Source organism: Trichechus manatus, unplaced genomic scaffold (assembly GCF_000243295.1).
Source record: "Trichechus manatus latirostris isolate Lorelei unplaced genomic scaffold, TriManLat1.0 scaffold00170, whole genome shotgun sequence".
In the NCBI taxonomy this organism is placed as follows: Eukaryota; Metazoa; Chordata; class Mammalia; order Sirenia; family Trichechidae; genus Trichechus; species Trichechus manatus.
Window position 1 is genome coordinate 1794480 of NW_004444106.1, and position 14521 is coordinate 1809000.

A 14521-nucleotide genomic window follows, 5' to 3' on the forward strand; every position below is an offset into this window, starting at 1 on the left:
GGGCTTTGGGGGTCAGGCAGGCCTGGACTCCACAACTACCTCCACCACCAGGCTGAGTATGAGAAATGGGGTTCTTGTTTCTTCACATGGCTTCAAGGAGATGTTGTCTAAAAGAGGCTGGGATGTAGCAAGAACTCTGTACAAGTTAGTCCTCCTCTGATACGGTCTCTCAGGATCCCCACCCTGGGGCCCTCATTGCCCCCACCCTCCCACCAGGATGGTCCCCTCACCTGGATGCTGGCCTGAAAGAGGCTGAGTGAAAAGAAGCGCCTTAACCAGTGTTTATATAACAACAACATAAGCATTTTATTTTTTCATTAAGCTTCTTACTTTCTTAGTATCACAATGGAATGATGAGAAAACAAGAACAACAAAAACATGAGTCTTTGCAAGTCTCTGACAGAGAGCAGAGACTTCAAGGCAACTGGGGGAAGGTGGGGGCTTGACAGAAATACCAAAATAGTTCCGACATCATGTCTCTACTTGGCCAGCTGGGCCGGGGAGGGGTGGGGAGGTGGAATGGTGAGAAGGTGCCACTGTCATTAAGCTGTCCTTGGCAGTTGTCTCTCATGACTGATACCCACGTGTTCCGCACGGACCACCCCATGGGATTTCCCGGCACCTTCCTGGTGTCCGGCCACATGACCCTCCACCTGCTCCCAACACCCTGGAACTGGAACTCCAACCAGGGCTAAGCTACACCCTGAAGCCAGTTCTGCTGGGTGGGAGGCAGGAGAGGAGAATGGAGGAGGGGCGGGGGGCAGGCAATGCTGCTCAGTTTGTGAGAATCCAAAGAGTGGCCGAGACTTGTCTGGGAGACATCTGTGGTGGAAGGTGGAGGTGGTGCAGGTGGCAGCGGCAGAAGGTGGTGTCCCTTAGGAGGTAAGCAGGCCGAGCAGGCGTGCAGGCGTGCAGGGCCGAGCCTAGAGCTTCACAGTGCCAGGGGGCAGGCTGTCGTTGCAGAGTCTGTAGTAGCGCAGGTCATTGACCAGCCTGTGCACATTCTGGGTGAACGAGGGCAGGTCCTGGAAGGCAGGGGCACAGCTGCAGCCCGGCCCCACTGCAGGCCCTCCTGCCCACCCCCCAAGCCTGAATCGTCCACCCACCCCACCTGACCCCAACAGCTGTTTCCATCCCAGAGTGTACTTTGCAGATATGATAACGTTTTACAAAACTCAAAATTTCTACTCATTCTTGCACTTCGTGTCAGCAAAGGCTCTGTGCAAGAAAAGAGTAACAGCTAACAAATACTTCCATAGCGCTTACCATGTGCCAGGCACAGTTCCAAGCAGTTTACAGATATTAGCTCATTTAATGCTCACTATTATCACTATCTTAAGGATGAAGAGACTAGGAAACTTGTCCCGGGTTACACAGATAGGAAGGGAAGGGGGTCCAGATTTGAATCAGCAAGCTTGCTCCTGAGCCCAGGCTCTTGAACAGTGGTATGTCTGCTGGCACACCCCTCTCCTTCACCATGGCCAACCGAGGGGACAGCACTTATACTCAGTAATGCCAGCCAAATCCTTCCCCACAGAGGGCTCCAGGCAGCCCCTACCAATCAAGAGCAACCTGCAAACAATAGCTCTCATGCCGCGTACACCTATCCTGCTAGGGAGCAGCATGGAAGCACGGAAAACACCCAAACTGTGGAGCGAGAAAGACCCTCTCAGTTTAAACCTGAACTCCACCACCTGCTTTTGACTGGGATTATCAAATGCCTACTGGGTAGGCCCAAATGAGGAGTAAAATGAATAGTGTCTACAAAGCCCTGTCAGTGAGCTAGATCACTGTCCTGCCTGGGAGTGCCAAGATACTCCTTTCTTAAACCCATGAGCAGGGAGAGGGGAGCCAGAGGGGAGCCCCAGGTGGCACGACTGGGCTCCGAAAAGAGCTGAAGACACTTGCAGCTTTTCTCTACTGTACCCACCATCCCCACCCCCAACGCCCTACCTGACTAACCTCTGCTGCTCTTTCAGAATTCAGTTCCAAGGTCCCTCAGACACCTCCCAATTCCTGGCCCCAGCTGGCTAGGTCAGCGTCTCTGCGCCAAGCTCTCAGAGCGCCCTTGACTCACCCTGTTCTTGGAGAGTATGTGCAGAGGCTCTAGAGCCAGAACACCCAGGTCTGAATTCTGCTTCATGGCTCTGCCACTTCCAATTCTGTAACTGCCAACTAACTGCTGACCTTTCTGTGCCTGGGTTCATCCGTGAAATGAGGTTAACAATAGTACCACCCTTCAGAAGGCTTAAACTAGCCGGACATGTAAAGTGCTTGGCACAGTGTGGCCTGCAGAGAGCACTGTATTACCTATTACCCGTCTTCCCCACAAGACTCTCTGAAGACAGACTGGTGTCTCAGCACCTGGCACAGGGCCTGAGACGCAGCAGGCTTCAAATACACAGTAAATGGATGAATGGAAGCCATGATTTCTTTACTTAGTTCACCCTCAAGAAAACAAACCAAGGAATGAATGTCTTTTAAATCAGTGGCTCTCAAACATCAAATCAGAATTTCCTGGGGTAGGTGGAACACCGGAGTCCGTTTCTGTATTTTTAATAAGCACCCCAGCTGGTTCGGATGCGTAACTAGATTTGGAAACTACTGCTTTAAATCAGGAAACCCTGGTGGTACAGTGGTTAAGAGCTACGGCTGTAACTGTGTAACTATGGGGCAGTTCTACTCTGTCCTTTAAGGTCGCTGTGAGTTGGAATCGACTTGACGGCAACGGGTTTAACAGGTGGTGCAGTGGTTAAGAGCTCGGCTGCTAACCAAAAGGTCAGAAGTTTAAATCCACCAGCTGCTCCTTGGAAACCCTATGGGGCAGCTCTCCTCTAAAATCCTATAAGGCAGCTGTGAGACAGAATCGATAGGAAGGGGTTTGGTTTTGCTTTAGGCTTTCAATCAAGAAACTGACAGATGATGACATAATTAGACAGATCAGTTCATACTGGAATTTGGCCTCTAGGAAAAGGGAGAAAAAACATCAAAGTGGCTGAAGTGAAGTTCAGGAAGCTTAGGCGAAAACAAGACCTATCTCAGGGAAAGAAAAGCAAAGGAGAACACGAATTTAGTCAAAGAAAAAACTAACCAGCCACATATCACACACTGGAGACGCAAGGAGCAAGGGCACCATATGAATACTGAACCCCGAACGCTGAAATCTGGGACCGTGGACAAACTATTCAAGTACAGAGATCCAGCAAGTAACAACAGGAGTCAAGTCAGGAACACCAAAAAGAAGGTGGTAGAAAGATAAGATTTAATTTAGTCAAGTGTCAGAAGGTAGAAGAGGAAAGCTACTTATTCCACAGGAAAAGTTCCAAGAGGGGCCTATCACCAAGCAGAGAGGCTTCTATGATGGACATATGAAACAGGAGGAAGGCAGGTAAGCTCCTAGGAAGGGGGCCCCAGGGCAGGAGAAGCCAGGCACCCCAGGCTCAAATGCAGCAACAATGGCTTCATGTACATCCAGAGCCATCCCTACTCCAGCTCCCACACAAGATGCTGCATAAGCTGAACAGCCCACCTGACCTCCATGAGGTGGGCAGCATGGAGGCAAGAGGGCGAGCACCATGAGGGTCATCCAGCCCACTTAGTTAACACTGGAGGAGCGCTCGGCTAGTCTGGGGAGAGCCCAGGGCCTGGCAGCAGGAGTGTGGGCTGAGCCGGGGGCCATCTGGGGGAGAGCTCAGGATAGCCCGTGGAGCCTGGGCCCCATCTCTAACCCTGGGGACCCAGAAATGCAGCTACCAAACACCTATCTTCTCAGCCTGCCAGTAAGTCTGCAAGTTTAGGTGAAGAGTGACAAGTGTGACTTCAACTACACTTCCGTGCTGCCCCTGTGGTGGCTCATCACCCACGAGAAAATAGTAACAGCAGGACCCTAGTCAGGGGTGTGCTCTTGACAGGGTGGAATAAGTACAAAGAGGCTGAACCTGAGATTCTCCCTCCTCTGAGACAAATCAGAGAGATTGCTAGGGCCAGGAACTGGCTGACGGGCTCATCCCCAGGGGCTGAGACTGTGAACACACGTGCTACAGAATGCAAGACTGGGAAGAGCAGGGGCTCCTCAAGCCAGCCACAGCATCCACCACTGAGTCATCCAGGCACTGCATGAGCTACTGCCAGCCCACAGGGTAGGGAAAACCACCCATGGAGGCCCTCACAGCCCCCCGAGACAGCCTACCCCACCTTAGTGAAGAGGCGCCAGGCCCGAGAGCCCACACACACTGGCCTCCCTTTAGGCTGGCCTCTTTCTCTTCTCACCCGATCCATCTTGAAATTCCGTCCCAGCACATTTTTCTGGTTGGCATCCACACCATCACAGCTGGTCAGGAACTCTGGGAGGAAGGCTGCAAAGAAGCCATCAAAGTCGACCGAAGCCATGTTGTAAATGGCAATGCCGATCTCCTCCTGCAGAAGGTCGTGGGACTTGTGGACTAGGACTTGCAGCAGCACATTCACAAACTGGAACAGCATGGTGGTCCGGAAAATCTTCTGCAGAGACCAAGGTGAGTGATGGCTGTGTGGTCCTATCCAGGACCTCTGAGGCCTGTCATAGGTCCCAGCCTGCCCCCCATCATGCTCCCCAGCTACAGACCTCAGAAGGGTGGGCTCAGCCTGAGCCCATGCTGACTCTGATGAAGGAGCCTTTCCAAGAAAGATGAGGCTCTTACCTTGTGGTATAGCTTCTGCTTGGTGTTGAGAGTCTCCAAGTAGAACAGATTTTGTTTAAACAGGTGGATGTCAGGCTGGAGAAAGGACTGTCCAAAAGCCTAGGAAATAAGACCACCATTTTAGAAACAGCATTTAAATATCCTTAGACCAAGCCGTTCTAGGGGCTCTACCCTATATCAAAAGCACCGATGCTCCTTTAGCATCCCTGTGCCATTGGTTGGGGTGAGGGTGCCTGCTCCCTCAATTCTTCTGGTCTGTCTGGTCAGATCTTCAGAGTGTTCCTCTTTTGTCTTAGCCCCTTCATCTTGCCCACAGAGCCTCACCTCTTATTCTGGTCTAATCCTGCCCCTTTTGTGACAAAGCTCAAGACCATTTATGGGACCTATCTTTGAAGTAAGAAGCTAACAACTCTAGTTAAATACCTCAGCAATCTTAGGAGATACCAATGTCCACCTGCCTCCCCTCGAGCCAACCAATCCCACTCCATAAATCACTCCTCTCCTTGGCATCCCAGGTCTTATAAGCCACAAATCCTTAGAAGCTCCTTCAAAACCGGCTGTCTCTACCTTGGGGTTAAGCAACAGCAAATTTTTAAACTGCTTTGCAATTTCCAGGTTGTGAAAGTTACTAGTTCAGAGACAAAAAGGCACACACCCCGACACCTCCAAACACAAACAGTTCTGCTCCAATAGTTAGCGACTGTGGAAGTGAGGTAAATGAAATGCAAGCCCAGTGGTCCTCAGGAAACCTTCCTAGAATGAGCTGGTGACCACTTTGTCATTCCGTCCCTGGGCATCTAAGCTGTGAGAATGGAATCTTGTAATTCCTGCTGCAATAATGGTATCCCCAAAACGACTGCTGTTTTTCATTTATTTTTTTTAAAGTCCCGTTTACTGAAGCATAATATACAGTAAAATTCACCCTTTTTAGACTTATCATCGCATGAATTTTGACAAACAATAGTCGTGTAACCACCATCACAATCAAGACAGAACATTTCCATCTCCTCGAAAAGCCCCCTTGCGCCCCTTTGTTTTCAATCCTCTTCCCTTACCCCCAGGCAACCAATGGTCTGTTCTCTGTCCCTATAGTTTTGCCATTTCCAGAATGGCATATAAATGGAATCATATATAGTATGTGGCCTTTTGGATATGCCTTCTTTCTCGAAGCATAATGTATTTGAAAGTCATCCATGTTCTTGTCTGCATCAGTAATATGTTTGTTTATATTGTTGAGTGGTACCCACTGTATGCATGTACCTGCATGATGGCACTGAATTGGGGCTCATTCTCCATCTGTTCCTCGGCAATCCCCCTCTGGACACTGGCCAGGACAGTGGACTTGAAGAAGTACCTCCAGTTGTGATGGAGCGTCCGGAAAAGGAGCTCAAACAGCTCAGCCTTCACATCAGGGGAGGGACGCTGTGGAGAGACACAGACTCTCAAAACCTTCCCTTCTTGCTGCTTAGGGAGCCACTCAGCCTAGGCCCAGTAACGAATGAGCCTAAGAGACGCCTAGAAACAGCCAAATATCAGCACTCCACCCGCACTCCTATCATTTCCTATAGTGAACTATCAAGCCACCTCAAGTCAGCTCAAACCAGGAATGCTTTGGCAGAGACAGGGCCCAAATCTGAGACAGACTGCATGGGTCAGGGCCAAGGGACCCTTTTTCTGATGAAGCACTCAGCTCTGTAAGCTAGAATAAAAGGCTTATAAGTGGAAGAACAATTCGGAATATGGACTTTCTGTTTGTAAGGCAGCCAATGTGACCTGTCATCTTGGTTGTGTTGTTCCTTTTTCCAGGATAAAAAATGCTGTCCCCGGTAGCTTTGTCTCATCAAGCTTGAGGCTAAAGACAAATAAGACGCAGATCTGTATGCCTTACAAGTAGTTCTGCCCTCTACAGAAAAGGAGAGTCTACGTTTAAAGAGCGCTTAGAAACCACAGAGAATGATGTTAAAGAGGACTGCTTGGTGGAGGCAGAGTGCAGCACTAATTGCTCTCTGGCCTGTCTCCTCTTTTACTGACAGCTAGGATTCTGGGAGGAGTAGGAGAGAAGCGGGAGGCAGGGCTCAGCAATATTTTTTAACTTAACCAAAAATCTCCAAATCACTGGAAAGCATGACAGGTCCCATTATTTCTGGTGTCTCTATAGAATTAAAAATTATAAGACCCAGATATCTTTAATTCAACCTTGATTAAAATTAAATTGAAACCAGCGGTCATAAGCTTCGGTCTAAGCGTGTTTAACAATGCAAAGAGACTTACTGAGTTTGGACAGATCTTGTCATGCTGAGTGTCTGTCTGTTTCCTAAGGGCAAAGAACTTTCCTATAACACTGGGAAGGTTTGTTTGAATGGTTCTAAGAACTTGCTTTGTATCCTTGTGACTATGAAGGTTTTTAAGGAGCCCTGGTGGTACAACGGTTAAGTGCATGGCTGCTAACTGAAGGGTTGGCGATTTGAACTCACCAGCCGCTCCATGGAAAAAAGACCAGGCGATCTGCTTCAGTAAAGATTACAGCCAAGGAAACCCTATGGGGCAGATCTACTCTGTCACATGGGGTCGCTATGAGCAGGAATCAATTTGACAGCACCAAACAACAACAATAAAGCTTTTAAATAGGAAAGTACATTTTTTATAATGTTTGCTGTAGAAAATCATAGAATCACTTAAAGTTATAAACTGTTTGCCACAGGAGACTGAGTTTACTCACCAACCTACCTTGTGATGATTAACCTACTATCCTTGCACTAAACTAGTTCTATTAACTTGACTGATATAAAAAGACTGTACAGAGATAAAGCCATTCTTTTTTCTTCTTTAAAGCTATTTTTTTCTTTCTAAATTTTTGTTGTTGTTGAAAATATACACAGCAAAACATGTACCAATTCAACAGTTTCTACATGTACAATTTAGTGACACTGATTACATTCTTTTGAGTTGTGCAAACATTCTCAGCCTCCTTTTCTGAGTTGTTCCTCCCCATTAACATAAACTCACTGCCTCTTAAGGTTCCTATCTAATCTTTCAAGTTGCTATTGTCAATTTGATCCCATATAGACGTTTAAAAGAGCATAATGCTCAAGGCAGACCTTTTTTACTACTTAAGCTAAACTACTGTTTAGTTTTAAGAAGACTTCAGGGAATATTTTTGGTTTAAGGTTCAAAGATTATCTCAGGGAAGTAGTTTCAACAGTTCATTTACCCTCCAAGGCTCCAGAAAGTCTGGAGCCCATGAGAATCTGAAATTTCCCCTTTTGATCAGGATTCTTCTATGGAATCTTTGATGAAAATGTTCAGTAATGGTAGCTGGGTACCATCTAGTTGTTCTGATCTCATGGCAAAGGACGCAGTTGTTCATAGAGGCAATTAGCCACACGTTCCATATCTTCCTCCTATTCCTGACTCTCCTTCTTCCTGTTGCTTCAGGCAAACAGAGACCAATTGTTGGGCCTTGGATGGCCACTTGCAAGCTTTGAAGACCCCAGGCACTACTCTACAAACTAGGAGGTATTAGGCCAAATAACTGGAATGTTCCATGAAACCGTGTTCCTAAACCTCCAAACCAAGGAACCTAATCCCATGAGGTGTTTGGTTATACATAAGCAGCCTCAGCAGCTACTCTTTTTTGTTGCTGTTGTTGTAAATATATCATACAACTTTTGTCAATTCAAACTTTTTACAGGTGTGCAACTTATTGACAATTACAATATTGGCTGTGCAACCCTACCCTTAATCAATGTGATTTTTCCATCACCGTTAACCCTCCCTTTCCCGCTCCCTCTCACCCCTGGCAACCACTAATAAACTCTGGTCTCTGTACATTTGCCTTTTCTTGTCTTTTTATATAAGTGAGGTCATACAGTACTTGTCCTTTTGTGATTAACTTATTTCACTCAGCATGATGTCTTCAAGCTCAAGCTCCATCCATATTGTAGTATGTATCAAGACTTCATTTCTCCTACTGGCTGAGTAGTATTCTATTGTATGTATGTACCACATTTTGTTATCCATTCATCTGTAGTTGGGCATTTAGGTTGTTTCCACCTTTGGGCTACTGTAAATAGTGCTGCAATGAACACTGGTGTACATGTCTCTGTTTGAGTCTCTGCTTCCAAGTCTTTTGGGTATATAGCTAGAGTTGAATTGCTGGGTCATGTGGTAGTTCTATTTTTAGTTTTTTTGAGGAACCACCACACTGTTTTCCACAACGGCTGTACCATTTTGCATTCCCACTAGCAATGGATAAGGGTTCCAATTTCCCCACATCCTTGCTAACATGTTATTTTCTGGTTTTTTTTTTGTTTTTTTTTTAAAGTCTTAGCCATCCTAGTGGGAGTGAAATGGGCGTCCTTCTTTTACAAAATTATTTTAGAAGATTAAAATGACTAACAAATTAATTTTAAAACACCATGCATTTTCCTGGATATTTCTCTCCCTCCCCAATCATGGAATGGGAGGCAATGCAGGGGACCACCTTAGCCCCTCCTACCTCAGCAATGATGGGATACACCTGCTCCATGCACAGGGAGATGATGCTGGGAAGGAATGGCTTGAACACCTGGCCAGGCTCCTGGACCACCACCTGCAGGATCTTCAGAAACTTCTCGACCACTCGACAGCCTGTGCTGCCTTCGTGGAGGATGCTCTCAGCCAACTGTTCTCTACAGACAAGAGAAAATCACTTAATAACCAAGGAAATACTTCTTCAGGGGCAAGCATGAAAACCAATGCTGTGGTAAGTGAAGAAGAGGAGCAAACAACCCCATGGGGTTGTAGCCAGGTCCATTACTTCTCACCTGAGTCTGAGAACTATAGCCAGTAGGTCTGTGGTTACCTGGTAAACATATTGAGGAAAGTCTGTATAATCTGTTCAGTGAAAGGCACACCCATCTGTACTCTAAGGCCTCGAAACAGAGTGAGGAAGAAGCTCAGCATCTCATCAGTCACATCTAAATAAAGGGACAAAGCAAATGATCAAAGGTATGCACACAGATAAACAGGACCCCTTGGCTTGATCAACTTTCTTTTGCAATCTGCAGTATCATCTCCCTCTAAGGCTTCTTGCTGGGAGAAATTTCCCCAACGCCATCAGAACCAATGATGGAAACTGAAAAATACTAAGGACATGCTGCGAAAATTGCTCTGGTACAATGAACCTCTGCCTGATGGCTCGCTACAGGAAATGAAGGTCATCTGGAAGCCTCCCTCACTGCCCAACATCCAGAGACGTTCAGAGTTTTCATTGCAGATGGATCATTTTGTGCTCGCACTGATGAAACCATTCAACTGGGTCACCACCTGAGTGCCTTAGTCATTTCTCTCTGTGACCAGTAATCCCTGCAGTTGGGTCAGAGGTTAAGTGGCTAAAAGTGGATAATGAGGGTGTATTCAGGCTGCATGCCCTGGTCCATTAAATGGATTAATTGAAGAAAATACTGGTTACATTTAGCATGGTTCCACTTCCAGACGCAGGCAATCATCCTGCATAGCATGTTTTAGCTCTAACCACGCACATTCTGCTTGCAAGAGGCAATCAAATCAGTGAATAGCTGCCGACTGAGAAGTCCCTGCCATTCCTCTCACAGGACTGACAAGCCTACTGTGAATGCTCTCATGAGAGCCAGGCAGGTGCATCCACAGAGCTGGTAGGCTCCACCAGTGACAGGGATGGGGCGGGGTGACAGAACAAGCTCAGCAAAACTCACCCTGTCACATAAGTAAATAAGGAGTACTTGTCTGAAAAAGTTGTCGTTCCCTGTTTGCATAATGCCCTAGTAGTCTCATTCATTTATGTGCCATACTGGGAGAAGGCAGAGGCTTAAAATCAAACACTAGGCAAGAGGTCCCAAGTGACTCAGTGCCACGTAACACTGGCGCAGAGATACAACCTGAGGGCTCTGCTGCACTATTCCAGGGGGCCCTGGCCATAGGCTCCCCACCACCTACTCTGCCTCCAGGGCTGGGCATCCCTTCCCTCAAGCACTGGGCCAGCTCAGTGAGCTTCACAGATCTGAGCAGTTACTCTGGCTGCGGTTAGCACCATCCCCCAATGCGGCCTCTGAGCCAGCTCCTACCTGACTGATGGATAAAAGCTGGAAAGAGGGCCAGGGAGACCTGAACGGATTCCTGCAGCGACTGGTAGCAGATCTGTCGGGACTTGGTGGATTCCCCAGAGATATTCTCCACGATATCTTCTAAGACACTAAGTGTCTGGTGGATAACCATTTTGGCTGCAAATCAAGATAAAGGTGCCTGTTATGACTTGTCTGAGGAAAAAGCTGGGTATGAGAGAACATAGGAAATGGGAGGAAATTTGCAAAGGTATTAAGAGGACAACCACACAGAAGTCTTGCTAAAGCAATACATAAAGTCTCTTGATTAAGTTAGAAATATCCCTTTCCCTATTCTCTTTCCATAACCTTTTCATTTTTTCTTTTTACTGCCAGGACTGCAGTTGCCTGCCTGCCAAGTTTTTTTTTTTTTACCTCTACCCACCAGAACAAGCCCCCAAAGAGAAGAAAGGACCAAATTTACCCTCAGGTAATTACAACTAAACGATAAGTGTACAGACTGATGAAAAAGTAAGTGTCACAAGGTGATTACTACAGGTAAGAAGAGACACAGGCAGATCAAAGTTTTCCTTCAACTCTAGACGCTACTCTAGCCAGATAATCCAGATACCCTGCTATGAACATCTAATGGTGCTGCGTTCTGGAATAAATTGCCTGATGAGTTCCTGGCCTAACAGACCTCTGCCCAGACAATATATATAATAATAACCATTATGTTGCTTTATATGTTATTGAGCCACTATTTTATCTCATTCTCAGTTCTATGAGCAAGGTGTCAATTCTAACAATACACGATGGATGAGCTCTTTATGAGTCTCATACAGCACACAGAGAAAACAGAGGCAGTGGCAGACAAACAAGGAGTAGTTTAGAGGAAAAAGCTATCGCCTGGGATCAGAGAACCCTGGATATGAACCACAGATGGTCACTAGCTGGCTATATGACCTGTAGCAGGATCCTTGTCAACACACTGGGACAGCCACCAGCCCCACCTCTGCAGGGTTGCTGTGAAGATTAGTGACAAGGTTGAGAAGGGTTCTAGCAAAGTGTCTGGCATATGAGAAGCCCAGGACAGGGAAGCTGTCATCATTCCCCAGCATGGGTCCAAGGGGTTTCTTTTCCTTTTAGACTTGGAGCTTCCCTCAGCCTGATCCCGACACACTCAACCCTGGCTGACCTCCACAAGCCAAACCAGAGCTAGGCTGTGAGTTCTGCCCTCCACTTAGCAGCACTCTCTGAATCGCCCTGAACCTCAGAGCTCACCAGCATCTGTGGAGCTGAAGCAGCTTCCAAAGAAGGCTACATATGCTACATATGCAGAAGGAACATATGCTCTGGCGGTAGGTGGAATCAGGATTGACTCTGGCACTGCTAGACAGACTGAGTCTTGGTTTCCTCATCTGAAAATGTGGATAACACTACCTCACTCACAGAATTGAGAATGAGGTAAAATAATGGCTCACAACAGACCAGGTCCACTGAAGGCTGGTCAGTGACACATGGAAAGTAGATGAAAAGAACACCCATACTACTGATTAAGGATCCACTCACTCACTCACAACTTGTACAAGCACGTGAACTTTTACCAAGCCTGGAATCGTACTTGGGGCAGACATATCTCAAGAACACACAGGTACATAGAAAGCAGTTTAGGGAAAAAGCCAGTAGAGTCAAGAGACCAAAATCTGACCTCTGACAAAAGTTTAAGGAAAGTGGAACAAGAAACAAGCAAGAATCACTTACAAAAATGTACAAGTGAAAAACTGAAAGCACCATAAATATGTAATCATAGGAAAATGGGTACATAAATTGTGGCACTGCCACGTGATAGGATATTATAAAACCATTAAACATAAACAAAAAAAAACCCAATGCTTTTAAGAAGAAAGAAGCAACGTGGCAACATGGTTAAGAACACAGGATCTGGAGCCATTCAGACCCAAATTTGACTCCTGACCCCATCTCTTTCTCTATGATTCTAGGCAATTTAGACCTTCAAGGCTTTGGGGAGGAAAGGTATCTTTACAGTAGACAGACTGGCAGACACTGCTCAAAACAAGTGATTAAACTGAGTCTCACCAAAAACGGGACAAAGAGAAACAATACAATAGGAAGTATACAACACTACCTATGTGGCACTGTTGCCAAAAATATTCAACCTGAATATAACCAAGAGGAAAGAATCTGACAAATCCAGATTATAGGGGACATTGTACCAGAAAACAAGCCTGGACTCTTCAAAAATGTCAATGTCATGAAAGACAAAAAACGGGGTAATTCTCTATATTAAAGGAGATTAAAGAGCTGTGACAACCAAATGTAACACACGATCCTTGCCTGTATTCTGGAAAAAAGGATATTTTGGTAGCAACTGGGAAATTTTGAATGTGGTCCATATGTTAAATGTCATTATTAAAACAATATTAAACATTTTTGTTGTGTTAATGGTGTTTTAGTTATATAAGAGAATATCTTGTTCTATATAGAAACAAAAGTATTCAGGGATAAAGTCTCAAAGTCTGCAACTTTAAATGGCTCAGTAAAAAAGCAAAGTGTGTGTGCGTGTGTGTGTGTGCAGATGGGGGAAGCAAAGGTGGCAAGACTGGTGAATCTAGGTGAAAGATGAACAGATGTTTCTTATTCTTTCAACTTTTGTGTAGGTTTGAAAATTTTTTTTTCAAAGTATAAAACTGGGATAAGAAAAAGAAAACTTTCAAGCCTTCATTTCATCACTTACAGGATGAAGACAGTAAGATATTCTTCAAAGAGCTATAGGAAAGACTAAATGAACTAATGCCTGCGAAGTTCTTAGCCCAGTGCCTGGCACACAGTAAACACTCAACAAATGTTAACTATGTCTTTTATTATGCTCACCATGGAAATCACTAATGCTATCCCGTCAATATTTCCAGCACATGGTGGCACCACACTTCCCCACCCCTCTGAAGTTAGGCAAAGCCATGTAACTTGCTTCAGCCAATGAAATGTGAGTAGAAGTGTTAAGTGTCACTTCTAGGCAAAGCTTTAAGAACGACTACACAATTCACCATGCTCCCTTCCCAATGCCTCAGTGATCATGTAAATGTGTACTGAAATGGAGCCTTCATCACCCCGGGCCCTGAGGGACTACCGTCAGCAGAATCTACCTCCCCTTTGACCCAAACTGGGCATGCAACAATTTTTTTTTCTTGCACTAAGCCACTAAGCTTTTGGAGTTATTTGTTACCACACAGCATAACCTAGCCTATACTGACTGATATAATTACCATGTAAGATAAAGTGAGAAAAAAGACCACTAAACTGTTTATAAAACATGATTCCACAATAGCTATATGACTCACCCTGGGCAATTTTCTTCATCTTCTCATACCTTAGTTTTCTCCTGGATAAAATCAGGATAATTAACAGTATCTAACTCATAAGGTTGACATGAAAATTTAAATGAATTAACCAACCAGTTGCTGTTAAGTGGATTCTGAAATGAATGAATGACTGAATGTAAACACTGAGAACCAGGATCAGACAAATACCAGACTCTAAAGGCTCATGATGGCACAGAGATCTGATGGTGGATATAAAATTGCTAGCACACAGTATGCCCTCAATAACTCAGCTATTCTTACTCCAACAATATAACTATAAAACATATTTTAAAATTGAAGAAGGATGATAATGACAAAAAAAAAAAGTTAAAATGGTTACTTTCCAAAATATTAAAACTGGTAGGGTTTAAGAGTTTCTTTTTCCTTTTTTATACTATTC

The 14521-nt window shown here is 45.4% G+C and overlaps 1 protein-coding gene across 2 annotated transcripts in view; it reads right to left on the minus strand.

Moving 5' to 3' along the window:
• Positions 1-262: 262 nt before the first annotated feature.
• XPO6 (exportin 6) overlaps positions 263-14521 on the minus strand; it is a 120731-nt gene continuing 106472 nt past the window's right edge. The window contains exons 18-24 of one of the 2 annotated variants that reach the window (XM_023741010.1): positions 10763-10918; positions 9523-9637; positions 9178-9349; positions 5940-6101; positions 4680-4778; positions 4270-4500; positions 263-1025 (exon numbers count right to left, since the gene is read on the minus strand). In XM_023741010.1, the coding sequence (XP_023596778.1) occupies positions 924-1025; positions 4270-4500; positions 4680-4778; positions 5940-6101; positions 9178-9349; positions 9523-9637; positions 10763-10918 (1037 nt within the window). In that variant the 3' untranslated portion in view covers positions 263-923. The remainder of the gene's footprint in view (positions 1026-4269; positions 4501-4679; positions 4779-5939; positions 6102-9177; positions 9350-9522; positions 9638-10762; positions 10919-14521) is intronic. The other variant, XM_004386596.2, reaches the window with a different exon arrangement.